Source organism: Sinocyclocheilus anshuiensis, unplaced genomic scaffold (genome assembly GCF_001515605.1).
Source record: "Sinocyclocheilus anshuiensis isolate Anshui unplaced genomic scaffold, SAMN03320099.WGS_v1.1 scaffold615, whole genome shotgun sequence".
Taxonomy (NCBI): Eukaryota; Metazoa; Chordata; class Actinopteri; order Cypriniformes; family Cyprinidae; genus Sinocyclocheilus; species Sinocyclocheilus anshuiensis.
Window position 1 is genome coordinate 314,541 of NW_015552647.1, and position 26,810 is coordinate 341,350.

A 26,810-nucleotide genomic window follows, 5' to 3' on the forward strand; every position below is an offset into this window, starting at 1 on the left:
AGGGGTGTGGAACGACATGAGGGTGAGTAATTAATGACAGAATTTTCATTTTTGGGTGAACTAACCCTTTAAGCGAAACTGGATACTTGGTTTGATATGTGACTTGGAATGTCCAAAAGTACATATTATTACATTTTTCTTAAAGTCACTCTAACTGTGAAAGTTTAAACGTAGTGAAATGATTTACAATAAGAGCTTATCAGTAAAAGAGCTTATCGGTATCTTTTTAATTAATGGTAGGGAAAGTGAATTTGGAGGTCAGATGTGACTGTGTGGATGCTTCAAGTACAGGTCTTTAAATGCTTTGAAAGCCGCTTTTCTAAACCTTTACATTTATTTACAGGCCCAACTTAAAAAACCAAAGTGAAGTTACTTGCCATATACGTATACCATATGAGATACAGTACATGTATATAAAATGTTGCTTAACTGTTCAAATACTACTTGGAGCCGCTTTGTTTATGTGTATATTGTGTTGCAGATTAAACATGTCCCTCATGATTTCTGAAATAGTAGACTACCTCTACCATACACTCGGCAAGTTGTAAGTTTGTTTGCCCTTATTTGTCATAAGATTTTGATGGACAGATGAGAGAGAAAAAAGACATTTTATCTGTGTGGTTTGATTCAATCCTTTGCTTTAATCACCCCGTCCTGTCTTCCCAGAAGATAAGGATGATGGAGTAATCCTCTGTCAGGGATGAGGGCTGTTAAAATCAATGCCTCATACACATGATGAACGTGAGAGGAAAGTTTTCATTCCGTTAAAGTCACACACACACAATTCAATGAGAGCAGACTCCCTCCATCATATTCCATCCACCGTCCTTCAACCGGTCACTCAAATCCATGCGAGTTGTCAAGTGACAGCCCTTTGAAGCCAAGAGATAAGGGCTAATCTTCAAGTGATCATTTAGACGGACAGCTCAATCTCCAAAGATAAAGTTAAACGTTTGTGTGTGTGTATGTAAGATTAAATTTAGTTGGCTCTGCAGACAGTAGATACTAAAGTAGTACTAAAAACTAGTTGCTCCAGATGCCCTTCAAGTGTCTTTGCTGGTTTTATATCTCTTTTAAAATAAGTAGTTCTTACATTTAAACATGTTATAAAACTTAAAATTGGCCTTACATTACTTGTTCTCTGACACAAGCCAGTTCAAATCTGTTTTCGGATCTAAAATGTTTGTGTTTTATTGTGCCAGTACATAACTTGCTATCAATAAAAAATAAGCTATTTTCTTTATAGAGATTGTTACTAGACTGCATTATTAGTGATGGCAAAGACACACAGACTTGGTTGAGAACTTGTTGGAACATGGCGGACCTGCCCTTGTGCTTAATTAGAACCCTGAAATGAAAGAGATGAGGAATTCTAGCTATGTGCCAGGAATGCCCACACAGGTAAATGAGATTTTATGTTGTCTGCGGCCCCGTGCTAAATCTCTTTGTATAAGAGTCGAGTAGATTGTGTCTTCAGATAGAACATTCATATACTGGTACTTTGCAGAGACAGGTGCTTCTCTATGGCTGGCACATTCCACTACATTACCAAACTTCCAAGCAGAATGTTCTGCCAAGCTTGACTGTTGAATCTTGTTATAAAATTATTATTTTAAAATAAACTCTGTCATAAATAAGTCCATTTCTTTTTGTGAGACAGCCAATGTTTAGGGAAAGTAAAATTGGAGACGTTATTATGTCATTTTTGTCTAAAGGAAAATTAGGGAGTTTGGTGAGAAAATGATATACTGTGTTTTATTTATACGCATTGTTCAAATTTCATAAATTATCATTATTGCTATACAAACCACAAACAATTACCAAGTCAAAAATTCAGTAAAAAATACCAAGTCAGTGCATTTATCCTATTTTCAAAGTGTTTTGTAACATCTATGTAGACATCATGTTCTTGGGGTTGTATTACAGACTATTTCGTTCATTTTTGAAAAACTTTGATGGCACTTTTCCATCCTTTGGGCCTTGAGCAATCAGAAATTATGTCCTTTTAAACGTGGTTACATGGTCTGGTGTCTCTTTTCAGTTGAGAGTTGCAAATTTGACCTTGGGCTGCTAAGTGTAAGCATGTGCTTCAGACTTTTAGCACAGATCTGTTTCACAATAGAATGGGGGATTGTTACAGTTAAGATTTGGAATTGCAATTGTGCTTGGCCAATCTTTCCTGTATATGCTTTGCCAGCTATCTGCAATTAATTATTTCTTCCTCCACCATCCACCATTCTAAAGTTGATTCTCAAGTAGACCTTATCAGAGACAGAAGCCAATATGTTGTCCTTACATTCTTCAAAGGTTTCCCTCAGCTTACTCTGAAATAGTGGAACATCTGACACAGTCCTCTGTGGTCATCCAAAGGGATGGCGCTGTGAACTCTGTGAACCATATTGGGTCATGATATCTAATATCATGAGAATTTAGGAATCAAAATATTATAGTACAATATGAAAAATGGATATTCGTTTTGAGGTTTGCTAAAATTACATGTAATAGTGTTATTACATTATTAGTGTCTTTGAAGACTAACTTTCAGTGAGCGTTAGATTGCAAAAAGCTAATCTAAATACAGAAATAAAGAAAAAGAGCATGCATAGTTAATATTCAGCATCACTGCAATGCATCAAAGTCTCTCACAGACCACATACTGTACTCAGTTTCCAACAAAGGGAACCAAGCTTGTTGGGGAAGAGGAAAATAAAGTGTGACACCCCAGTATTGGTAGTAGAATTTAAATATAAGACTCGGGAGGCCCCACAAGAACTCTCATAGAGCCAAAAATCCCCAAGAAATCCACCCTGTAAAAACAGGACTGTAACAATAATAATAACAAAGGACATAGGAATGTAGCCAGGGCATTGAACCTCAGAGAAACACTCCAGACTGGTCATATCCATACAGCTGTACAGATGCTGTTTTACTGAGGAGCTACTGTGACTTGGCTACACTTGTGGTGTTTGGATTAATTGTATGTGAGTCCTTGTAGAGTTTGCGGATTTGGAGCGTGGCTATGCATCCAATAGAAAACCTATTGTATTTAATATATCTTTTGAGGTGTTTGTAAGCATTCCGGCTGCTTCTTTTATTTTGTTTTCATTATCTTTAATGTTCATAATCCTAAAGAGTTGCAATTCACTTATTGCACTGACAAGTCCATGTGTTCTGTATGAATTCCAGAAACTACTGTGAGTAAAACAACACTGTGACCAATAGTCCAGAGAAGCTCTGGCCTCCTATGCTGAGCATTGTGGGTTCAAGTCCCATCTGGGTTGAGTTTCTATAGAGCTGTGCAGTTCAAGTAGCCATAACCCAACAATGGCTTAACTGATATTGAGTTAGATGTGGAAACTTGTTTGGAATTTTTGTAATTACATTTGGTGCTGCTAGTGGCAGAACTGACAACCTTCAGTGTTTCTATAACAATATAAAAGGCACTTTTATTACAAAAAAAAAATCTCACTTGAAAAGAGAAGAGTTTGTGTGTCACTTTACATGAAAGCATGTGCTAAATAAATAAATAGACTCTTTCACTCTGTCCTTTTTAGAGCTGAAGTCTACTGGAACCATCCATCACTTTGCCTTTCTGCTCAACTCGACGGACTACAGAATCCTTCGTATGGACGAGGACCATGATCGCATGTACGTGGGCAGCAAGGACTACATCCTGTCACTAGACCTGAACGACATCAACAAAGAGCCCCTCATAGTAAGATTTCTCAGTTACACAATACAGATTGCAACAAACCAAACTATAAGCAAGGCTTGGCAGTCTAAATCTGGTCAGTAGATTAGGATGACTGCCGTTTGTGTCTTTCTCCTCAGATTCACTGGCCTGTGGCTCCTCAGAGGAGGACTGAGTGTGTCCTCTCAGGAAAAGACATCAATGTAAGAATCCGCAAGGTTTTTTTATGGAAATTAATTACTTTAATTCAGAAAGGACACATTAAATCAGTCCAAAGTGACAAAGATACATGAGATTTATTTAAAAGAAATGTTGTTCTTTTGATCTTTCTATTCATCACGTTTTATTTTGAAATATATTAAAATAAAAAATATTAAATTGTAATATTTCACAAGATTACTGTTTTATAGAAAGCATAGGAAAATTTTTACCAACACCAATATTCTGAATGGTAGTATGGTAGTATGTAAATATAATATATTTTATAATATAATATTATTTTTAATATTCTCTGTGTTTATTTTATAGGTGCCATTTTTTCTCTCTTTCTCATAGTTTTAATATCAGTGCATCACTACTACAGTAATTACCACAATCATTGTAAAACCTAAACTAGTTATTCCAACATGGGCATGTCAATATCCATCTGAAAGTATCATTTCACCTTGACAGCGTGATATCATTCTATTCTGTGTCAACAGGGCGAGTGTAGTAATTTCATCCGTCTAATCGAGCCGTGGAACAAGACTCACCTGTATGTGTGCGGAACGGGAGCTTACAACCCCATCTGTACCTATGTGGACAGAGGTCAAAGGGCACAGGTAAACTGTCATTCGCAGATGACCCGCTACCATTTGCAGGTCAAGGGTTGAAACGGTTGGCTACCTTATTCAAAAGGTATTATTTCATTAGAGAGGAATGTTTTTCCACCTTGGAACAAACAGGATAATCTTTACCACCTGCATGTCTTTTGACTCTGTTACTTCAAAATCTCTTCCTAGTGTTTAGGAGGGTAATTGCATTTAAACATAGTCCTAATTTCACCTCCCTTCTTTCCCATGACCATGTCCCATCGTTAACCACTGTCCATAAGAACATCATTCAAAATGGTCTGAGATCACATTGAAAATCTGGAAAGTTTTTTGGTAACACTTTACTTGAAGGGGTGTGCATAAGACTGACATGACACCTTCATAATCATGACATGACACATGTCATGAATATGAAGGAGGTTTTATGCATGTTTATGACAACTGTCATTAAGTGTCATTCAACCTTCATATTCGTGACGTGTCATGTCATGATTATGTAGTTGTCATGTCATGATTATGAAGGTGTCATGTCAGTCTTATGCACACCCCTTCAAGTAAAGTGTAACCAGTTTTTTTTAACTTGAAATTGTAAACTGGAAGTAGAGATCTAAAAGAAATTGAAATGTATAATGAAAATGTATTTAAAATTCTGCGCTATTTTGACTGATCATGTGAACTTCAATGTTTTTCCACTCACATATTGATTAAATAATTTGCAATTAATACAAAAAAAATATTCAAATATTATTATAAAATTAGCATTTTCACTAGTGGTCTCAGGCTTTTGGATCCTACCGCATTTGTTCTCCTTTTTAATGGGGTTCTGCAATATGCATGTCTGGGTTTTTTTTTTTTTTCATACGCAAAGGCAGTTTCATGTGTTAACAAGGGCTTTCAGCATGTGCATGTTTTAGACAACTTCATATCAACTCATCTTCTTTGTCCACTATGGATACACCAAACTGCAGCCATCTTTCTAGCATCTCAACATCTTCTTGTTTGGACACAGCCTTGGCCATTCTCGTGGGTCCTAATTGAATGAATAGAAACCGGTCTTTATTGAGGCACACACCTTGTTTTATAGGGCATGCTCCAAGATCAGATGCCTCGCGCGGGAGGCCGAACCAGTCGAGCCGCAGACCCTAGTGCTTCACCAGAACCATACGCACCCAAGGTGGGAAATGAACTCTTCAGTGGGATTGAGGTCCTTTTTGTACTTTATTTTGGACTTTCTTAAGATGCACTTTCAAGATATGGTTTTTACTTAGAAGTGTAAGGAAAGGTTCTGTTCTCACAGTATTTGGATTTTCAACAGCTGGTTTCCTCAGCCGCTAAAGGCGTTGAGAGAAACAGCAGAGAAACTGTTGTCTTTAGAGTTTGTCTTTGTCAAGTTTGCCTACACTTGTCCAGAGCCTGCCTTTGGCACAGAAATCTAGCAGAACATGCACAGATTACTCCCACACCCACACTCCATCATGCTTGAAAGTGGTTAGTCAGCAGAAAATGTATTTGTGGTGTGCGTGTAAAGCTTAGAAAGTACAAAGGTTCCAAAAACTTTTTGTATATTATCCAAAAAAAGTCTTTCGTGGAGACTTGAACTTGCTGATATCTTCTTTGTGGCATGTTGTAGACTCTGTGAAGTGGACTATTAGCTCGAAGAGATTTTGTTTTTCTAAATACCAGAATTTAATAGTTGTCACTATCCCAACAGAACCATATAGACTATTTTAGATTCATATGTTGAGAAGCTGATTGTGAGAAACTGTTCATTTTCTTTGGCAACTACCAGGAAACTTTGGATTATGGCATTAATTTCTTTCTTCTGGGTAGTTATGCACTAGCTGCCTTTTGTCAAATGGCAAGATATCGGTGTTGGCATTAGACAATATGTGAGACGCCAACATTTAAAAAACACAAACAATAAGTTACCAAAAAATATTACATTTATATTACAACCTCAAATAGTTTGTAGTTTTCATTTATCCCAGTGAAACTGTGTGCATTTCACTTCCTGGCTATACCTTCACACATTCTTAAACACTGGAAACGTAAAGTATCTAAGTAAGCTGAGAATCAATACTGCTCATCTAATGTGATCTATTGCGCTGTCATTAATGAAACCTTCATGCTCTCCCTGTTCCAGGAATACATTTTCCGACTGGAGCCTGGTAAAGTAGATTCTGGGAAAGGGAAATGCCCCTTTGACCCCAAACTAAACAGCGTCTCAGCTCTGATAAGTACGTACCTCTCATTGCCATCATACTACTATTAGAAAATATACAAAACATAATTTCTTTTGTTTCAGACTCGGATGAGCTCATTTTTCTCAAGTTTATCTGTCTATCTCTCCTAATCTCCTTTACACTCACTCTGTTTTGGCAGATGGCCAGTTGTACGCCGGCGTCTACATCGATTTTATGGGAACAGACTCGGCCATCTTTCGCACGTTGGGAAAACACACGGCCATGAGGACCGACCAGTATAACTCGCGCTGGCTCCACGGTACACACAACATTTTTGAACCATGGCGTATTACCAAGACAAAGTTCTTTGTTTAGTGGGGAGAAGTGCCAAAGATGAATATTCAACATTGACCCTTCATCCTACCTCCTGCAAAATAACCTCATATCTCGTACACTTTTGCAAAAAAAAAAACCCCTCAAGCAATTACTGCCTAGTTAAACTCAATCCTTGACCCTTGTTATAATCCCTGACTATATTATAGCTGTGATTCCACTAGTTATCATTTTTATTTTGTTTTGTATTTTTTCTTAAATGTATTTAACTATTATTATTTACCTGTATTATTGTTATTAGTAGTAGTAGTAGTATTTAAATACCTGCCCTTAAATGCCACATAAAAGGCAGGTTCATGTTCTTTTGCAAGCTCACTCTATTATATTTATTTTGATTAACAAAAATATTTTCCCCTGCCAATTTTATCTAATAGTTTACATTAGCCTTGATCTTTGAATGTTTTAGACTGGATTTTCCTTGTATTACATGTGACTCGTTGACTCTTTACTTCAGTTTTGCCTTTTTGATCATGAGTGTCTACTGTGATAACCATCACAAATTTCATACAGATGTCTTACATGTGAACTTTTCAGTGTATTGAATGAAAGGATAGACTAACAGAGAGACGCATTGAACGCTTCGCATTAGTTGCACTTTCTAGTGAATGTTATTTAATATTATCCATTTGCTGTCCTTTTTATTTTCTCTTTGTTTTTTGCTCCAACTATAATTCATCTCTTTTGCTGTTCCCAAACTATAATTCATCTCTTTTGCTGTTTCCCTTCCTCTCCCTTTTTTCTTTTTCTTTTAGATCCAACATTCATCCACGCTCAGCTCATCCCTGATAGTGCAGAAAAGAATGATGACAAGCTGTATTTCTTCTTCCGTGAGAAGGCCTCTGAGATGGGTCAGACTCCCATGGCTCAGTCTAGGATTGGCAGGATTTGTTTGGTGAGACATTTTCTTAACCTTTGTCTGATATTCCATAAAAAATATCTACACATGCTAAAAGGCATTGTTCATTTATTCACCCTCATGTTGTTCAAAACCCGTGTGACTTTCTTTTTCCATTATATACTAAATGAGAAATTTCAAAGAATGTGCTTATGTTTTTCCATGAAGTTACAAAGAATGAGGACTAGATTTTAAGCTTAAAAAATAACACAATATGCAATAACTTTTGTTTGAATAACATACATTTTTTTTTAAATAAAAATCATCCCCTCAGTGAGCTGTTAACTGCCTCATCCAAATCAAGTCAATGAGCTTGATAACCGGATTAGGCTTCTTCAAGAATGAATCAGTTTGACTGTTTTGAGAACTGATTCATTGAAAAGATCTGACTCAAAAGACTGAGTCATTCACAAAACGCCAAATAGAGCTGGGGCGGATATCAGGAATTTTAAGGTTTCTTGAAATTTGACTTTAAATATGGTCTTGTGGACTTTTTATGTGCTTTTGCATCATTTTTGAAGCTTGAAAAAGTTCCTGTCCCCATTTATTGTAACTGTACAGAAAAGACAGACAAGTACATTCTTCAAAATATCAAAATAGTTTGCGTTCCATGGAAGGCAGTCATATGAGTTTGGAACAACATGAGGGTGTCTAAATGTTAACATAATCCCATTCATTGTTCTTTTAAGCACTGCAATAGTATACATTTTACAATTATTGGGTGTTCCTGTGCTGAACATGATGCTTAGGAAATCATATCCATGCAGGAAAGAACTGTTGACTGACAGATCCTCGGGATCCATCATAGTCCAATGCCTCCTACATGAGCAACCGCTTGTTTCTTGGTTATTTTCTGCTGTTCTAATGTGAATCAAAGGAGCATGTTTGTAATGTGTGGGTAGCTGCTGGCGGCTGGTCACTGGGCATCATTGCGTCTCATTATTGAAGTTGGCTGCTGTCCACAGCAGATGGGGCTGAGCAGTGCTCAAAGCCAATGTTTACAACCCAGTCACAGCCAGTTAATGCAAACCCACAGAAATAGCCCAGAGAGAAGGACAGATACTGATGTAAAGCAATGGCTTAATTTCACACATACAGACTGTCAAGGTGTCCATCAAATCAAACTTTACAGCTAGAATTTGTGTGGTGTCTAACAGTGAATCTTCATGGCTAACGTGACCTCACTTCCTCTACAGAATGATGATGGAGGACACTGCTGTCTGGTAAATAAGTGGAGTACCTTCCTGAAGGCTCGGCTCATCTGCTCTGTGACTGGCTCTGATGGCATTGAGACACATTTCGATGAGCTTCGTAAGTCTCTCTTTTAGCTGAGCCATAAATTTCCTGTGACTTGATCATTTCTGATGTTGATTACTGACATTTGATCTAGATTAGATATCTTTAGATCAGCATGCTGTACAATATTAAGTCAGATTTACTTTTGTTAAGTCAGAAAATACTATTTTTAAAGCCCATTTTTAATTGTCCTCTTTGACCGTTTGAATTTAATAGGACAGGACATTTTAAATTAAATACAAGCAGTCCAAGAGGACAGTTCTATATAGTTGAATTACTGTTGTGGTACCATGGTGAAATACTGGTGTGATCAGATAAAACAATGGTACTTTTGAATATATTAAACATAATATAATTTGAGTTTTTCATATGGTAAATATCCAAAATATCATATTACCATGGTAATACAATGTACTGTTTGTTACTTTTTTGTAGGTGTAATACCATAGTAAGTTGATATATACTATAATGTCATAATGCCCCCTTACAAAAAAAATACTGAGGTAATACCATAGTAAAGTGTTGTTTCATCAGATAAACCATGGTAATTTTAAATATTTTAAATATACCATTGTACTATAATTTGTAGTACATATAGTATATTTTTATCTTGTACATATCCAGAATACCATGCTAATACCATAGTACTTTATTTTTTACCTTTTCATAAGTGCAATACTGTGGTACTGTGATATATACCATGATACTTACCTTTACAAAAAATTACTGTGGTGGTACCATGGTAAAGTGTTAGCATCATCAGATAAAAGCATGGTACTTTTAAATATTTTAAGTATACCATGTTACTATAATTAGATTTTTTTTTTAAATTATTATTATTATTATTTGGTACATGTCCAAAATACCATGGTAATACCGTAATACTTTATTGTCAGTGTACTTAACAAAACGTTATGTACAAAAATAACTGTATTTTGGTGCTACCATAAGTGATCAGATGGTAACACTGTAGTACTTTGTATTGCAATTTATGATTTTTTTTAAATGGTACCCCATAGCACTTCCAAAAATACCATAGTACTAGCATGGTACATGGTCAAAAACGTGGTATTGTCATAGTACATGTCTAAGACAAACATAATAGTACAATGACACTTTTTGTTAGAGTGCTGATAATTTGATAAATATTTTAATCTAATTCGGATATCTTGGGGACATTTTATGTTCTGTGATTCTGTGGAGATTACAAAACATGAAATAAAACAGCTTTACCATTTGATTGACTCCATATATACAGTGAGGTGTTCACCCAAGGTACATTATATTCAGTTCTGTTCATTTTCACGGTATACTTGCTGAAATAAGAGGCCTCTTATGTCAGGATAGGGCATGATGTAGCTCATTTGTGGAAACCACTCATGTCTGATGGTTCAATGGATATGTCTCTCCAGAGGGTATAACTTGGAAAAAGTAATTTCCTCTCTTTCCTGTATGTGCAGCGTGTAGCATTTGTGCTTAAGCGTAAAGTGCCACAAGGGCCTGTGAGAAATATATAGAGGCAAGCAGTTCTGAGTATGAAATTGAAGTTCCTGTAGAGCATAAAATTACAAATTGGGCTTTTAAAAACTGCCTGAAAATGGCTTTTTTTGTGGTTTTACATTATGCTTCATACATGATTGTGCATTTATGTGCACATGTGTGAGGTAACGCATGCATGTAAGCTGCATCTTAACAGGCTTACACAAAATGGAGTCTTTCCCGGTGTGGGAGAGTTTGATTGACAGGACTGAATAGAATCGGCTGACAAACCAGCTGTAACAGCCTCTGCCGCTCTTCAGAGGCAAATGAATGTAAGCGCATGAATGCTGGAATTTTATTGCTTTTGCAATGTGCATAAATTGAGTAAGCGGTCGTTCTATGTTTGCTTCATTTCACAGCTCCCATAACATAGCGCACAAGGTACCCTCAGGACTCCTTTCTTCGTCTCTCTTTCTCACTTGGTTGGTCATTCTCCCTCCCTCTGCCACTGTGTTTGAGGAATGAACTTGTCTGTGGAGTTTTTGACTAGATGTTTTCCCTTTTCCTCAGAGGGGCAGTGAGGTTTTATGGGTTGCTTTTTGTGGCTTGGCAAGAGCGAGATTCATTTGCTGTAGTCTGGGATTTTCCCTCAGCACTTGATTACTTAGTCCGTTTAGCCGTGACTATCCGTCTGAGGTCATCTTCGTTCTGTTTTTGATGGGACATCTGTCTATGCTTTTACCACTTGCCCTCCTTATTCCCTAAACTATCTGAGTCTCCTTTTGTTTTCTTTACTTCTGCCCCTTTTTTAACCTTCTTCTATGTACCTCTGTATCCCATCCCCCTTACACTGTCATTCAAGTAAAACGTTGATGGTGCTCAACTGCTCTTACGATGAAGCCCCCCCAAAAAACAGTCCCACTCTGCACGTTATACTCTGTTTCTCCCAATGGGCTTTTTCCATCTTTGTCGTTTTGGCTAGCAGACTATCACTGGTCCTTTGTGGTTAATTTGTGTCGAAACAAGCTGGAGAATTTTGGAAACTGAGACAAAGACAGAGAGGAACAGTGAGAGGGAAAGATTGTCCTCTCAGTGCGTTGTGTTTTGTGTGATGTAACTGAATGGAGATAGATTTGACGACTTGCCACATACACTCACAGACTTTTGGCTTTTTGTGTGCCTTGCTGATATGAAGCTGCAGAAATGTTGGAGTCACGGGTGGTGATAAACCAAGCTGCAAAAATAATGACTGATTTCAAACATGTTTCTTAAACAATCCACCTGTCTTCCATTGTTCAAAAAAAAAAAAAAGGTCCATCCCCAAACATTGGTTTAGCCATTGTTGCTATACCAAATAATTGTATGCTTAGACAAATAATGCTCAAATTTGGAATTAGTGTGTCCCAATGTACATCGAAAACTATGGAGCCCCTTATAGTGATGGAAAAATATGAGATTGGAGAAAAAAAGTACATTTCAGTGATTTTGCATTTGTTCTCAAAATGTATTCGTTCTCTCACACAAGAATTCCCTTAATGTTGCATTCGTTTGCCAAACATTTGCGTTCTCTCACAAAAGTATTGCATTCCAACAAGAAAGTTTGCATTTGTTGCTAAAGCTTTTAAATATAGTTTTACTTCTCACCTCATATTATTTCCATCACAAAAGTTTTGCGAGCAAACACACAGTTTCTTGAGGGAACGTAGCAGTTTTGTGAGAGAACACAAAAACAACGTGATATTTGGCCTCCCTTCTCATTTTTATTCCACCACCATGTCCCTTTAGGGGATCAGTAGAAAACAGCATGCCAGAGGTGCAGTGAATTTTCAAAGCGTGTTAATCTTTCCCAAAACCCCTTGTGTAACAAGGGAGGAGTTTGTGACTGTTATCTTTTGACTTTTTCAGAGCAAATGTAGTAAGGAAGGCAATACCCAAAGCTGCTTAAACAGTTTTAAATGTAAAAAACTAAAACTCAAATGTGCTTAAAGCCATTAGCCGTTTTGCTAACTTCAGCTAACAGTTAGCATCTGCATTAGACAATATCTACTTCATCCCCCTATCCTTGAACTACACACCCAAAACTCTGCCTTCCAAATACTTGTTAGCTAACCATGTATCACCAAATATAAGCAATATCAGAGCATTCTCTGATTGGCTACATATTATGATTGACTGTAAAAAAGGGCGGGCCACTTCCTATCTCGTTTTTGCTGTATCCCTAGCCTATAGCTGTCACAGAGACACATGTGATTTCTAAAGACCCCTATCCCTACTTAAAAAAACAACCATCACAGAATTTGTAATGGTTCTTACAGGTTATAATGGGAATTGTAGCCTACTGGTTTTAATGGAAACTGTAATGGTGCCTATTAGTCTTTACTGGTTGGTCGCTTTCTATTGGTGGCTTGTTAAAACCACTAAATCCTAATGGAATATGTCCCAAAACACACTACAGGAAACCATTTTTTAATGGTTTAATGGTTAAAAGTTGATGGTTTGTAATGTTTGTAATGTTACTATTTGTAGTGGAAACCATTAGAATTTCTGTGATGCTGTTTTTTTCAGCAGGGATGTCAGTGATATGTCAGGTAGTGGCATTTTATCTCTTAAATTTTATCTCTTTAAATTTAACTAGATGCTAAATGTAGCTAGCTGCTATGCAACTAAGGAACTTGTGGTATCAAGACACAGTCACATGATGTTATAATATAATATGTCCCATTACATACTCATTGTCTTACTACTTAGAAGTATGTGCTTCCTTGTCACCACCAAAGTACACACTTTAGTATGTGAATTTGATAATTTGTCTTCAAATCCAGGATCTAAAGTAAGTCCATCTTTCTTTCAGGGGATGTGTACATCCAGAAAACCCAAGACACCAAGATTCCTGTCATCTACGGCGTCTTCTCCGTGTCTGGGTGCGTAAGTTCATGACGGTCTCTCCCCAAATACGAGATCCAATCCTCACTTCTCCTCGACGCCTCTTACTAATCAGGCCGCTTATCAGATTGGCAAAGGAGCTTGAATAGATTTGCTTTCATATTCACACTCCAGTTGCCCATGGGGCAACACCCCCATTTCTCCGCTGCTGAAGACTGTTTCTAACATACTGAATAACAAGTGTTTGGCAGGCTTCACAGACAGTAGTCCTCCAACAGCACAAAGGAAGGAGCTTTTCTGTGAATCTGAGATGTGATATTCTCATAAGGACTTATCTACATAATACCACCGCTATCAGATGCGGTTAGGAGAGGATATTCTTACATGATAAAATATTATACAACTGGCCTCAGAGGGAGCTGTCAAAATTTTAGATGAGGTTCACATGCTAATCATCTAGTGTTAATACACAAGGCTGTGTGTGTGTTAGAGCAATTCAGGCTCTGTCTGAGCTCTTTAAACCCAAAAGCACCATTCTTGGTGATAATAGTGAAAATTCTCCATCAACTGCAAGTGATTTCACAGCTCTATCTGTCCCTCTGTCTCTTGTTTCTCTCTCTCTCTCTCTGTATCTGTATTAGTGTTAATTTGTAAAACTGCATTCTCTACTCCTATTATGTCTGTAATACAGACAGTTGGGTCCAAAAGCGTAACTAGTGGTCACTAAAAAAGTAGTCACTAGTGAAAATACTAATGTTTTCCCATAAATTGTATTGTCAGCGGTCTAAAATTGAATTGAATTAATTTCTTAATATTTGGTTTGTCCCCCTTTTGCTTTAATTCCAATATGCACTAAAGTTTGCATGAACCTTGTGCAAAGGAGTTCACATGCTTACTGTCACAAATTTCTTTATTTGATTAGTGACCTAGTAATGGTCCATAATCTTATGTATTTCTTAATGTCATTTTAGGGCATAATCTTTGTTTTATATATTTCAAAATCCTGAAACCTTGATTATTTCCCAGTTTAAATTAGATTTTGAATTGCATATTTTCAATGTGGTCTGACTTTTGGATCCCATTGCGTTTCTAAGTGGAAAAAAACAAAACAAATGTAGACTGAGGCTTGATTTTAACCAGTAGGAATTGATTGGATTGTGACATTACATAGATGGTTATAGTGGTCAGCAGATTTTCATAAAGACAACGCACATATAATGTATATATAGATATATTTTACTTTGTATATCAATATTCCATTCTCTGTGTGACGAGGCCAGTGTGGTCTAATACTGTGTCTACCACCTCTCTTTTTGTTTCAACGCATGGATTCTTCTTTCTGCATCTCTAGGTCTGTGTTTAAAGGTTCAGCAGTATGTGTGTATTCAATGGCTGATGTTCGCATGGTCTTCAATGGTCCTTTCGCTCATAAGGAAGGGCCAAACTACCAGTGGGTTGCCTACCAGGGTAAAATTCCTTACCCCCGACCAGGAACAGTGAGTGTCATTAGTAAAATTTAATACATTATATAAAGACGATGTTAGACACTCTTAGGTGCTGAAATACAAAAAAAAAAAAGAAACTCAATTTTATCCCTGTGATTTCAGTGTCCAGGAGGGACGTTCACCCCAAACATGAAGTCTACTAAAGATTATCCAGATGAGGTTATCAACTTCATGCGCAACCATCCGACCATGTTCAATGCCGTTTATCCAGTCCACAAGCGCCCCCTAGTTGTCCGTACTAATGTGGATTATGAGTTCACCACCATCACAGTGGACCAAGTAGCTGCAGCTGATGGCAACTATGAAGTGCTTTTCTTGGGAACAGGTGAACTTGCTACACATCTCCACATAGACATAGTCTTTTTATGTTATGTTTTTATATTTATTTTTTACAAAAACAGTATGCATACTCTGGTGTCTAAAAGTCTGGGACCACATTGAAATTTGGCATTCAAGATCTAATTTTAATTTATAAATAAACATAGTGGTTTAAAATTTGAAAAACTAATTGTATGGAAAATGTATAACAATTTAGAACTGCAAATTTGTAACACTTGTAATATTAATGCTTTTGTACACAACAAAGCAGCTCTAGATCTATAAATGCAATTTAGTACAGTCATTGTCTTTTTCTGTTTTAATAGCCCCTAAGTAAATTTAAGCCAACTTCATTCTTTATAATATTATATGTTATAAATATTTTTGACTCCTCTATTCTGGTCATTTACAGATAGAGGGACAATTCAGAAAGTGATTGTCCTGCCCAGAGATGATCTACAGACTGAAGAGCTGGTTCTGGAAGAGGTTGAGGTTTTCAGAGTAAGATTGTCTTTTTATGTTCCCATTACACTTTGTGTCAACACATTGAGAACAATATACTGTTTGTTTGTTTTTTTCGTTAGTTTTTTTTTTTTTTTGTATTAAAATTTATATTTTATGTTATTATATTTCATAAAATTCAAAAACATATCGTTCATTTGTATTATATTATATTATATTTTTCAATAAAAAATAACTACAATTCTTTTCATATTACAGGTTCCAACTCCAATCACTACTATGAAAATTTCTCCAAAACGGGTAAGTTGCACATCATTTACTGTATGATTCAGAACTTTAAACACAAATTTTGTAATATTAATAGCGAATAATATTAATAGCGAACAAATATTAATAGCGATAATACTAAATACAGTTTTAAAACAGGAATTATTTAAATTTTGTTAAGCAGACGGTTTTATGCAATGCAGTTTACAGATGAGGAACATTTGTCATCTTGGGATTTTATGATGTATTTTGAATGAAACCCTTCTTTTATTTTCCGTCTTCCTGTGTAGCAACAGCTGTATGTAAGTTCAGTGGTGGGCGTCACTCATCTGGCGCTGCACAGGTGTGATGTGTACGGAGAGGCCTGTGCTGACTGCTGATTGGGCAGAGACCCTTACTGTGCCTGGGATGGAAAGTCCTGCTCTCGCTACTCAGCAAACCAAAAAAGGTTAGAGCTGCATGTGTGTAAATATCTTTATTGTTGGATCATTATACTTAGAATATAACTTACAAGATTTGTTTTCCTCCTTTGAAATTGGTTGTCTGAATCTTGTAGGCGGAGTCGGAGGCAAGATGTGAAGTATGGCAACCCTATAAGACAATGCAGGGGCTATAATTCCAATGGTGAGGAACCTAAAAATACACTTGGTGTTAAGATTTTTTAGTCTTAAGATTAGATTGAAAACATATTTTGGAAGAGGTAAAATAGCTCCTTTTGATTTTGGTTATTGTTTTAGATAGTATTTTGTTTTAATTCCTGCCAGCCAATAAGAACACGTTGGAGACAGTGCAGTATGGAGTAGAGGGAAGCACAGCCTTCCTGGAGTGCCAGGCCAGATCTCCTCATGTGTCAATCAAGTGGCATTTCCAGAAGGAGAACAGTGACAGGAGGAGAGAGGTATGTGCGACAGAATGTTATGCCATAATTGATGTATGTTAAAGCAATATCCTGAACATTGTGAATTTTAATAATGCAATAATTACCATAGATATTATTTGCTTAATATAATCCTGTACACTACTGGTCAAATATTCGGAATAATTAAGATTTTGAATGTTTTTGAAAGACATCTCTTGTGCTCACCAAGGCTGCATTTATTTTCTGAAAAATACCAAAAAAAAATAGTAATATTGTGAAATATTATTACAATTTAAAATGGCATTTTTCTATTTTAATATATTTTAAAGTGTAATTTATTCCTGTGATGCAAAGCTGAATTTTCAGCAGCCATTACGCTAGTCTTTAGTGTCACATGATCCTTCAATTGTTTAATTGTTTGAAATTGATAATTGAAAAATAAAACAATTAATGATGACCAGTTCAGGAAAAATCCCTTTTCACATCAATGTACATTTTAACCTAATATATTTTTCCCAACAACCTAATGTATTTCAGGTCCGTTCTGATGGACGCGTCGTTCGTACGGAGCAGGGTCTTCTCCTGCGCTCTCTCCAGCTCTCTGACGGAGGGGTTTTCCAGTGCACCTCCACCGAGAAGAACTTCAAGCACACGCTGGCCAAACTTCAGCTGGTGGTCCTTTCGGCCCGCACCGTCAACACCATCCAGACCGAATCCACCGCTCCCGCCGTGCCGCCTTTCCAGTCCAGCACCTGGACGCCCAGCGCAGAGCAGTACAAAGACCTGCTGACCATCCTCAGCCAGCCAGAGATGGGCCTCATCAACCAGTACTGCCAGGACTACTGGCAGATGGGGGACGAGCCCGCAGCTCACGCACACAAGAAGGACCTCAAGGAAGTACAGAAAGACCTCCGGAAGCCACGAAACAGGAGACACCACCAGGAGCAGAGCAGCATGGCTGAGACATGAGACGGAAAAACATCCCACTCCATCCAAATGAACGAGAGTCGAGGCTGACCTCAAGGTCTTTGACTACCATTACACACAAGCGTATACCCGCAACCATTATGACCGAGGAGAAAATAAACAATACGGTTTTGAAAATTCATAGTATTTATTGTAGGCTGTACATAGTTAGATTCTGTGGATATCTTTGTATGGAAATAGAGCAAAAAAAAAAAGAAGAGCCAAAAACGTTTTGTGTATAGATCTGTGCAAATATTTTGTTATCATTGTTACTTTTCTTCCAATATATTTATTACAACGGTATTCGCATAATAACACCATGTGACCGTTATCATAAAACGTTATGTACATACCACTAACCGGATAGTTGGAATCTCTTAATGCACAGTTTGACTGCACTTGATGTTTTGATACCAGAGGAAAGATGGGACTGAAGCCGTTTGTACATTTAGCGGACTTTTTTAGCCAAGCACATGTTCTCATTCTGCAGATGTACGGCTAAAGAATTTCTACATATATTTGGTGCATCTGAGTATTCTGTGACCTCTCAAAAGACTTTGAAAAACACTTTATCATCATCAGAAACTCATCTTTTAATCTTCTTGATCTTCCATATGTTGCTATGCTAATGTGTGTTAAATATAAAGTCGTTTCTGTGTGTTATATGTTTGGTTTATTATTGATTACAGCCTCCTGTACAGTATGTGCATAACTTTTTTTGTTCTTTTCATTTATATAAATATGTACTATTGCACGCAAAAATTTCAAAGAGCTGTGGGTTCAAAACCCATCCATCTCTTTGCAAAGCAGAATTGTTTTTAAATATGTACCTCTCCAGACATTTTTAGTAATAAGCATCCATGCAAGCACCTCTAAACACATAATAGGCGATCATTTGGAAGCATTAATCATTTGGAGCTAAACTTTAGGGGGCTTGTTTGAGTTTGCATGCATTGTATTTGTACTGTACAGATATGTAGTCAAATTCTGGATATTGCTGTGTTGCTGTATGGTCTTTGACATAACGAATCGAGAGAGAGAGAGAGACTGTTTTCTAAAGACAGAGGACTTTGCCGAACTAGTGATGGAATCGAGCACAATTACCAGATGTGTCTGTTTGGCCTCCGTTGTGTTTTCTCAACACACATAGCAAACGGACTGTGTGAAATGGTTGTTGTAAAGGTTTTTGTTTTTTTTCATTTGTAAGACATCACTGTGGTTTGTCCCCTTTTGTCTTTTTTAGGATATTCTAATGTGAAAAAGATCCTGAATTAGATCTTATGAACAGTTAATATTATAATATTGTATTTTTTATTTTTTTTTTTTTTTTTTTCATCATTGTTGTTGACTAATTAAAGTTATATATATTTTATAACAAATACAGGTTGGCCTTTCTGCATAAATGTTACTGGGTGAACCTATACTTCCCTTCTTTTGCAGTCTCAGTGTAACGATTGAAAGAGACACTTGAAAGAGGTTATGGTGAATAAGGCAATAGGTTGTTCACTTTACACCAAAAGTATACCAAGGAAGTTGGTCTTCAAATGTTGATTTGCCTATTTAATTAACTGAGAAAATAGTACATTGTTTGGGAACTTTACATTAGGGTCATTCACAAGATCGAGTGTGATTTGTATTTTCTTTAATACCGATTACAAGATTTTATGCTGCATTATTTCACCTCTGCCATTCATTTCACCTTTCTGTCATTCACAAAAGTAAGAGAAAAATGGCTAAAACTTTCGCAACTAGCAAATGTCATGACACCATAACACATTATTTCTAATTAATATTTGTGTACCTTCTGCCAAGAAAAAAATCTGATCACTGAATAGAACAATAAAAAAACTTTAAAATCTCAGCGTTATTTCAAATTTATTTTTGCATTACAAACTAAACTGAGATAAATCTATCAAACGTGACTGGTTATTGTCTAATTATACCTACCGTGTCATGATGACAAAAATGTTGCAGAAGTAGCACCGGTTCCTAAGAATAGCCTATTAATACGCAGTGTATTTGCCCAGATAAATGCAAATACATATTTAATGCAGTGTACACTCTTAAAAAATAAAAGTTCCAAAAGTGGGGTTTTCACAGAGGTGCGAAAGAAGAACAATCTTTGGTTCCCTAAAGAACCATTCATTGAAGAGTTCTTAAACAAACCTTTTTTTTTTCCTTCTGTGAAGAACATCTAAAGAACCTTTTTCCACCTTAAAGGACCATTTGTGCAGTGGAAATTTTTTATGGATGTTAACGTTTCTTTACGGAACCATCGATGCCAAGAAATAAACTTTGTTATTGCATGTGGCATAAGAAAAGCTTTATTAATACTAGTTTTTATGATGATTTATTATGATCACGTATTAAACAACTTGGAACAAACTCTCAAATTGACATGAATTGCTACTGATAAAAAGTACAATGAAGAAAGTGTCTCTCTCACATGTGATGCCTGTGGATTAAAATGTAGCAATCTTCAGATTGGGGTCAGTGAGCTGTCACGTAAAAGACTAAAGCTCTTTAAATGCTGCGCTGCACACTGTGTCCACAACATGGAAAATGTCAACTGATCCCGATGACTACAGTGGGAAAGTGAGATTAGAATTACTCACAGATGTCAATATTCAACATCAAGAACACCTTTACATTCAGTCCAAGTTCTATTGAAAAAGCCTAAACTGTAGGCCATCGAGATGTAATTTTCTTTCATGAGGTCAAGCACATTTTCAACAGAATATAGATACAGGAAAACTTATCAAGCTCAAAGTCAACATATCCAATCATTTATGAGACCCGTTTACTTTTAGCTTCTACCTAAACAAGTAACGTGTGTAACGTCACATTGCTCCACTCACACAGCCTCCATGGCCCTTCTAATGTGCTCGTGAAGACGCTGGCCAGATTATCACCTTTTGCTGAGCACAGCACCTTCTCCTCCAATCTGAGGTTCGATGAGCTCTCAACACTTTCAGTGCCTTCTGTCCTTGTTCTTCATTGGCCCCACCAACCCAGGTGGGTAACAACAGATTACAACACACAAGCGGACTCAAATGATTGCTCAAGTCCAAACATGAAGAATAGCTCATTTGCTAGATTTGGAAAACGGTATATTGCAGATGTGTTGTGAAGCCTTCCCGTTTAAAATTTCATAATAAACAGGCAATGGATTCACATCATGGCCATAAAGATTCTGAAAGAAATTTTATGTTTTAAGTTTGTTATATGAAAGGAACATTAAAGATTTTAAGCTCAAATGCAAGATGAAAACTGACGCCTTACTGAAATTCAAACCAAAGTGTAGTCAAACTGGAGACTCAAAATGTGATATATCTAAATCTTATTGCAAAAGACACTAAATACTTGCATGCCTAAAAAACAACTTGCATTCCAGAATCAAGACATATTAAAATAATGCATTTATATTATATATCTCTGTTTATCATAACTGCAGGTGTCTTTGTCCGTGAGGTGATGTGGGTCAGGGTCATGGGATGTCAAGCTTGGACAAGGCTTAGGACAAAAATAATAAGCCTCAAGCCTCTTAATGTAATGCTTCAAAAGATAAACACAGTAGAGGAGAAGGATGTATTCATTAATTCACATATGCATGCCAAAATAAATAAATAAAAAATACAATTAATTAATAATTACTGTGTGAATGTCTACAGTTTGACTAATCTTAGTGGGTTTACCCCTCAAAACACTGGCACAATGTAGATCTATGGTTTTCAAATGGTTAAAAATAATAGAAATTTAAATATTTATATATTTGAAATGTGGAACAAACAAATCACCCTTTTTAATAATATTGGAGGTTGGCTGAGAATCTAGAATGTGGGGGGGGGGGGTCTTTGGGTCTGTATGAATGTAATCTGATCCGACAAAAAGCAACCAAGGCTTACCACACTTTTGTCGAATCAGTCGGCTAATAATCAATATCAGAAATGTTATTATACTCCATGAAATCCATTCAAAATACTGATGAGTTTGTCTCATAACTTTGGTCTTGTGATTTTGATTTCCTAAAGCATAACTTAAAGTCTACTATTACAATCTATTACCATCTAGATTTATCTCAGCAAATACATGATTTGCAATACATTTTTAAGTGACATCATAGAAAAATTAACGCACTGCAACAAATAACTTGCTGCTATATACTGTATATAAACAACTGGTGTAAGATTCCCTTTTTTAAAGAAATTTTAAGACAAAGTCTAATGTTGAGCATTTCTGTTTCAATAAATAAACACTGTTCTGTTATGTAAAAATGTAAAAAATGTATCAGTTTCCACAAAAATATTAGGCAGGACAACTGTTTTCAACATTGATAATAAAAAGAAATAGTTCTTGAGGTCCAAATCAGCATATTAGAATGATTTCTGAAGGATCATGTGACACTGAAGACTGGACTGCTGAAGATTCAGCTTTGCCGTCACAGGAATAAATTACATTACAAAATATATTAAAACCGAATAGTTATTTTAAATGGTAATAATTTCACTATATTACTGTTTTTAATGTATATTTGATCAAATAAATGCAGCCTTGGTAAGCAAAAGAAACTTTGTTCAAAAACATTTAAAAATCGTACCAACAACTAACTATTGAACAGCACGGGAATATGTAATAAAAATGAATGAAAGCAATAATCGCAATACTAAACTGATTACTATCTTCTTCAGGTGCTGGTGAGTCGGGGAAAAGCACTATTGTCAAACAGATGAAGTAAGTGCTGAGAAAAAATAAGTATGATAATACCATAAATTGGCTTATATGTGAGACTATACTCATTATTAATTCGTATTCAAAGCTCTTTCATATGAATAGTTTGGTCAATTAAATGAATTAAATGTTTTTTTTTTACGACAGAATTATTCACAAAGATGGTTACTCCCTTGAAGAGTGCTTGGAGTTCATTGTCATCATCTACAGCAACACCATGCAGTCGATCCTGGCCATTGTGAGGGCCATGAGCACACTCAACCTTTCCTATGGAGATGCTGCCGCACAGGTGCTCTACCCATTAGTCATTTACAGAAATGAACAGGTTAAATGATGGAAAAGAACTGTAGTGATACCATGGCACAATGAGTATATCAGATGGTAATACTTTGGTATTGAATGATTACCATATGTACATGATCAAAACAACATGGTACCTTGTGCAAAAATATAAGATCCCACTTTATAGTAGGTGTGTTTAAATATTTGTGTATGTAAAAAAACATTAATTGTTTGGTAGGGGCAGGGAGAGGTTCAACAGATATAACTGCATACAGGTATTTTTCAAATACATGTACAACAGAAAAAAACGGTAACTGAATTGTTTATTGTGAAAAAGCATAGATGTCCCAGATTAATTACTAAATTCACACTATAGTATCCAATGAATTATAACTCCGGGATGTGTTAATTTTTTTTAAAGCTCATGCAATGAAAAAATAAAAAAAGTTGTGTAGGATCTCCTTTGAAACAGTTTTCTCTCATAGTAACACACTGAACTAAATGTGAATTTTTTAAGTAGAAAGACCAAATTAGTATTATCTTGTATACCACAAAACAAAATTGTAATAATTGAAGGATTTTTAAAAACTGATTAATAGGGGAGATCATGAATGTTACACATCTAAAAGAGACTATTAAATCATGATGACCTTTACTTGACCCTCTTACTCTAGCACTCTCTCTTCTAATTCTAGTCTTTAAAAAAACTGGGCCCTTTTAGACTTGCACTCTATTAATTTACTAACTGCTTGTTTTCTTTAAAAAGAAAAAACTAACACTAGCTTCTCTATTCTTTTTGTATTCTGCTTTCTTTTATTTATTATACAATTAACAAAAAGCAAAAACGGCCTCTAACACTAGCTTGCTCTATTCTTTTTCTATTCTATCTGTTTTCTTTTTATTTTTAGGCTAACTTGTGTATGTATATATATATATATATATATACATAACTAGGCTAACACGTGTATGTATATATATATATATATACATACACGTGTATTGCATTAGGCTAACTGAGACTTGTTATAGCACTTGCATATCATTGCTCTTTTGTTGATTTTGATTGCTTTGGATAAAAGCGCCTGCTAAATGACTAAATGTAAATGTAATGATGAAGGATTTTACAGTATTTACAGTCACTGATCATCACTTTAGAAAAGTTTGTATAGTAGCTAATGCTTAAACACCTTTAGTTACAACGGCCCAAATACATACAAGCTGATAAATATGTAAAAAGAAATTCCACATTCTTAAACTTAAAAACATTGAAAAAAAGTTTATAAAATAGCTTCAAAAATGAAGTTAAAATTATTTTGAAGAATTAAAGTAACGTATAAACATGATGTGTTGCCATGACTGATTGAACAAATAATTTATTACATCAATTTACCTGTTTGCTGCAGGACGATGCAAGGAAGCTGATGCACTTAGCAGACACCATCGAGGAAGGCACCATGCCAAAGGAGCTGTCTGACATCATCCTGAGGTTGTGGAAGGACTCGGGCATCCAGGCGTGCTTTGACAGAGCCTCCGAATACCAGCTCAACGACTCTGCCGGATAGTATGCCCTCATAATTAGCCTTTTAAAGCATTAAATACCAGTTAGCAAGGTTTTAATGTCCATAATCAAATCAGTAATCAAATTGTCTTGAAAAATATTGCATTGATTCTTACTCTATCTCCAAGCTATCTGAATGACCTGGAGAGGCTGGTCAAGCCTGGCTATGTCCCTACTGAACAGGACGTCCTGCGATCAAGAGTGAAGACCACCGGTATCATCGAGACCCAGTTCTCCTTCAAGGACCTCAACTTCAGGTACACCTTCAGCCTCCTCAATGATAGCTATGGCATGAAGTAAACCAACCAATGACCATCATCATCATCATCATCTCAAAATTCCAAGCAAGTTTAACAATCAGAGGAATTGAATAAGATAAGTTTGAATGGACACCAATGCCAATAAACTGATCTTCGTGGTCTGCAGGATGTTTGATGTGGGCGGTCAGCGCTCGGAGAGGAAGAAGTGGATCCATTGCTTCGAAGGTGTGACCTGTATCATCTTCATCGCTGCTCTAAGCGCATACGACATGGTGCTGGTGGAGGACGATGAAGTGGTAGGTTGCAATTGTGGTCCATCAATGAAACTCCAACCGGACGTTTTACATGCACTATTACTATGAGGCATTTTAGTAACAAACCCTGTTTTTCCATGCCGTTCCAACCAAAGAACCGAATGCATGAGAGTCTCCACCTGTTCAACAGTATCTGTAACCACCGTTACTTCGCCGCCACCTCCATTGTACTCTTCCTCAACAAGAAGGACGTCTTCGTGGAGAAGATCAAGAAAGCTCATCTGAGCATGTGCTTCCCTGATTATGATGGTGAGACAGCATTTTGTCTGCAAACAAAAATATAAACTTCATTCTTTAACACAGATTCTTATCATTTAAACAGATTATTTAAACTGATAATATTAACACATTTTAAGTAGGGGTTCATCATGTAACATCACTTCTATTAAGATACAAATATCCTAATTAGGCTTCTGTTTCTGATATGCAAAACCATGCTAAAACTACAATGCCATGCCTCTCTCAGGTCCCAACACCTTTGAGGATGCTGGTAACTACATCAAGATGCAGTTCTTAGATCTGAACTTGCGGCGAGACATCAAAGAAATCTACTCCCATATGACCTGTGCCACAGACACAGAGAACGTCAAGTTTGTGTTCGATGCCGTAACAGACATTATCATCAAAGAAAATCTCAAAGACTGCGGTCTCTTCTAAACAAGCCATCTGTGGGAAGAGGTGATTATAATTTAAAATCATAAATATTGAGTAATAATATAAAGTGCCGTTATTATAGTATATTAAACGTGACTATAATTTCCATATGTGCATAATTAAAAAGTCTTTCTTCTTTTACAGAGCAGCTTAATCAACAAAACCCAATACTGACCCATTGCCCCTTGTATAGGTAATGAGGAATTCTCCAGTGCACACACACATACATGCAAATACATGAGGGAACTGAATTGATTAAATCTTGAAGAAGAAATTATATTCTTGCTGTTGGGATCTACATCTGATTAAACACACTGCACATAATTAAACATCTAATACATATTCATAGCAGCAAGTCATATATAGCAACACATATATGAAGGGTGTTTGGCTCTATTAGTTTTTGCAGTGATCTATCCTGTAGATTTGTGACTACACTTCACGCAGCTGTAAACCAAATAACTATCCTTCTGAAACACCTGCATATATGCACTTCAGCATCTTCTTGCAAGAGTACTTTATAGCAGTTACTGTGTCAAGTTCATACTTTTAAGCTGGCTGAGAAAAGTTTTGACTTTACCGGGAAACAAAGTTCTCTTTTATTTACAGAGGAGTTATATCATGTTATGTCTCATGATCAGAATCTCTGTGTAAGATGGATGACTTTGATGAAAAGACAGCATGTAATAAGTTGTTTAGCTCAGGAGCAGCTAGCTGAGAGACAAAGAACACACTTTTTGAGTGAATTGTATAAATTACAAAATCAAATATTGATTAAAAGGGCACAATTGACTGCAAAACCATTTACAACCATGCAAATGGAAATTGAACGACTAAAGCTTCTGTAGAACCTGATGTGTTTGTCCTTTAAGTGTCCTGAAAAGATGCAAACCAATGAACAACTGAAACCACACTGGGATTGTGGAGTGTTTAATATACACTTACATAATATTTCTTGAGAATGATTTATATTTTAATTAATCATTTTATGAATATAGATTTTTA

The 26,810-nt window shown here is 36.3% G+C and overlaps 2 protein-coding genes and 1 long non-coding RNA gene across 3 annotated transcripts in view; 2 read left to right on the forward strand and 1 right to left on the reverse strand.

Moving 5' to 3' along the window:
* Positions 1 to 18,224, forward strand: part of LOC107666986 (semaphorin-3F) — a 51,671-nt gene extending 33,447 nt beyond the window's left edge. The window contains 17 exon segments of the mRNA XM_074186926.1: positions 3,555 to 3,715; positions 3,832 to 3,894; positions 4,393 to 4,512; positions 5,588 to 5,677; positions 6,647 to 6,740; positions 6,886 to 7,005; positions 7,832 to 7,971; positions 9,171 to 9,285; positions 13,601 to 13,670; positions 14,984 to 15,128; positions 15,240 to 15,462; positions 15,868 to 15,956; positions 16,176 to 16,217; positions 16,475 to 16,632; positions 16,741 to 16,808; positions 16,949 to 17,082; positions 17,581 to 18,224. Coding sequence (XP_074043027.1) covers positions 3,555 to 3,715; positions 3,832 to 3,894; positions 4,393 to 4,512; positions 5,588 to 5,677; positions 6,647 to 6,740; positions 6,886 to 7,005; positions 7,832 to 7,971; positions 9,171 to 9,285; positions 13,601 to 13,670; positions 14,984 to 15,128; positions 15,240 to 15,462; positions 15,868 to 15,956; positions 16,176 to 16,217; positions 16,475 to 16,632; positions 16,741 to 16,808; positions 16,949 to 17,082; positions 17,581 to 18,012 — 2,264 coding nt within the window. The 3' untranslated portion in view covers positions 18,013 to 18,224.
* LOC107666989 (uncharacterized) lies at positions 16,530 to 24,465 on the reverse strand. The gene is made up of 3 exons (XR_001631742.1): positions 24,410 to 24,465; positions 16,696 to 16,775; positions 16,530 to 16,611 (listed from the first exon to the last, which is right to left on the reverse strand). It is a non-coding gene; the product is annotated as an uncharacterized LOC107666989 (long non-coding RNA).
* Positions 22,671 to 26,554, forward strand: LOC107666988 (guanine nucleotide-binding protein G(t) subunit alpha-1-like). Its single transcript, XM_016458543.1, has 8 exons — positions 22,671 to 22,740; positions 22,885 to 23,026; positions 24,423 to 24,580; positions 24,706 to 24,834; positions 25,004 to 25,133; positions 25,247 to 25,400; positions 25,618 to 25,829; positions 25,950 to 26,554. The coding sequence occupies exons 1-7, from the start codon at positions 22,736 to 22,738 to the stop codon at positions 25,806 to 25,808; spliced, it is 909 nt and encodes a 302-aa protein (XP_016314029.1). The 5' UTR covers positions 22,671 to 22,735; the 3' UTR covers positions 25,809 to 25,829; positions 25,950 to 26,554.
* Positions 26,555 to 26,810: the final 256 nt, after the last annotated feature.

Coding starts and splice junctions, on each gene's coding strand:
- LOC107666988 (XM_016458543.1), top strand. Junction 24,581..24,705: donor CTCAACGACTCTGCCGGATA/GTATGCCCTCAT, acceptor TCTATCTCCAAG/CTATCTGAATGACCTGGAGA. Junction 25,401..25,617: donor GTGCTTCCCTGATTATGATG/GTGAGACAGCAT, acceptor TGCCTCTCTCAG/GTCCCAACACCTTTGAGGAT.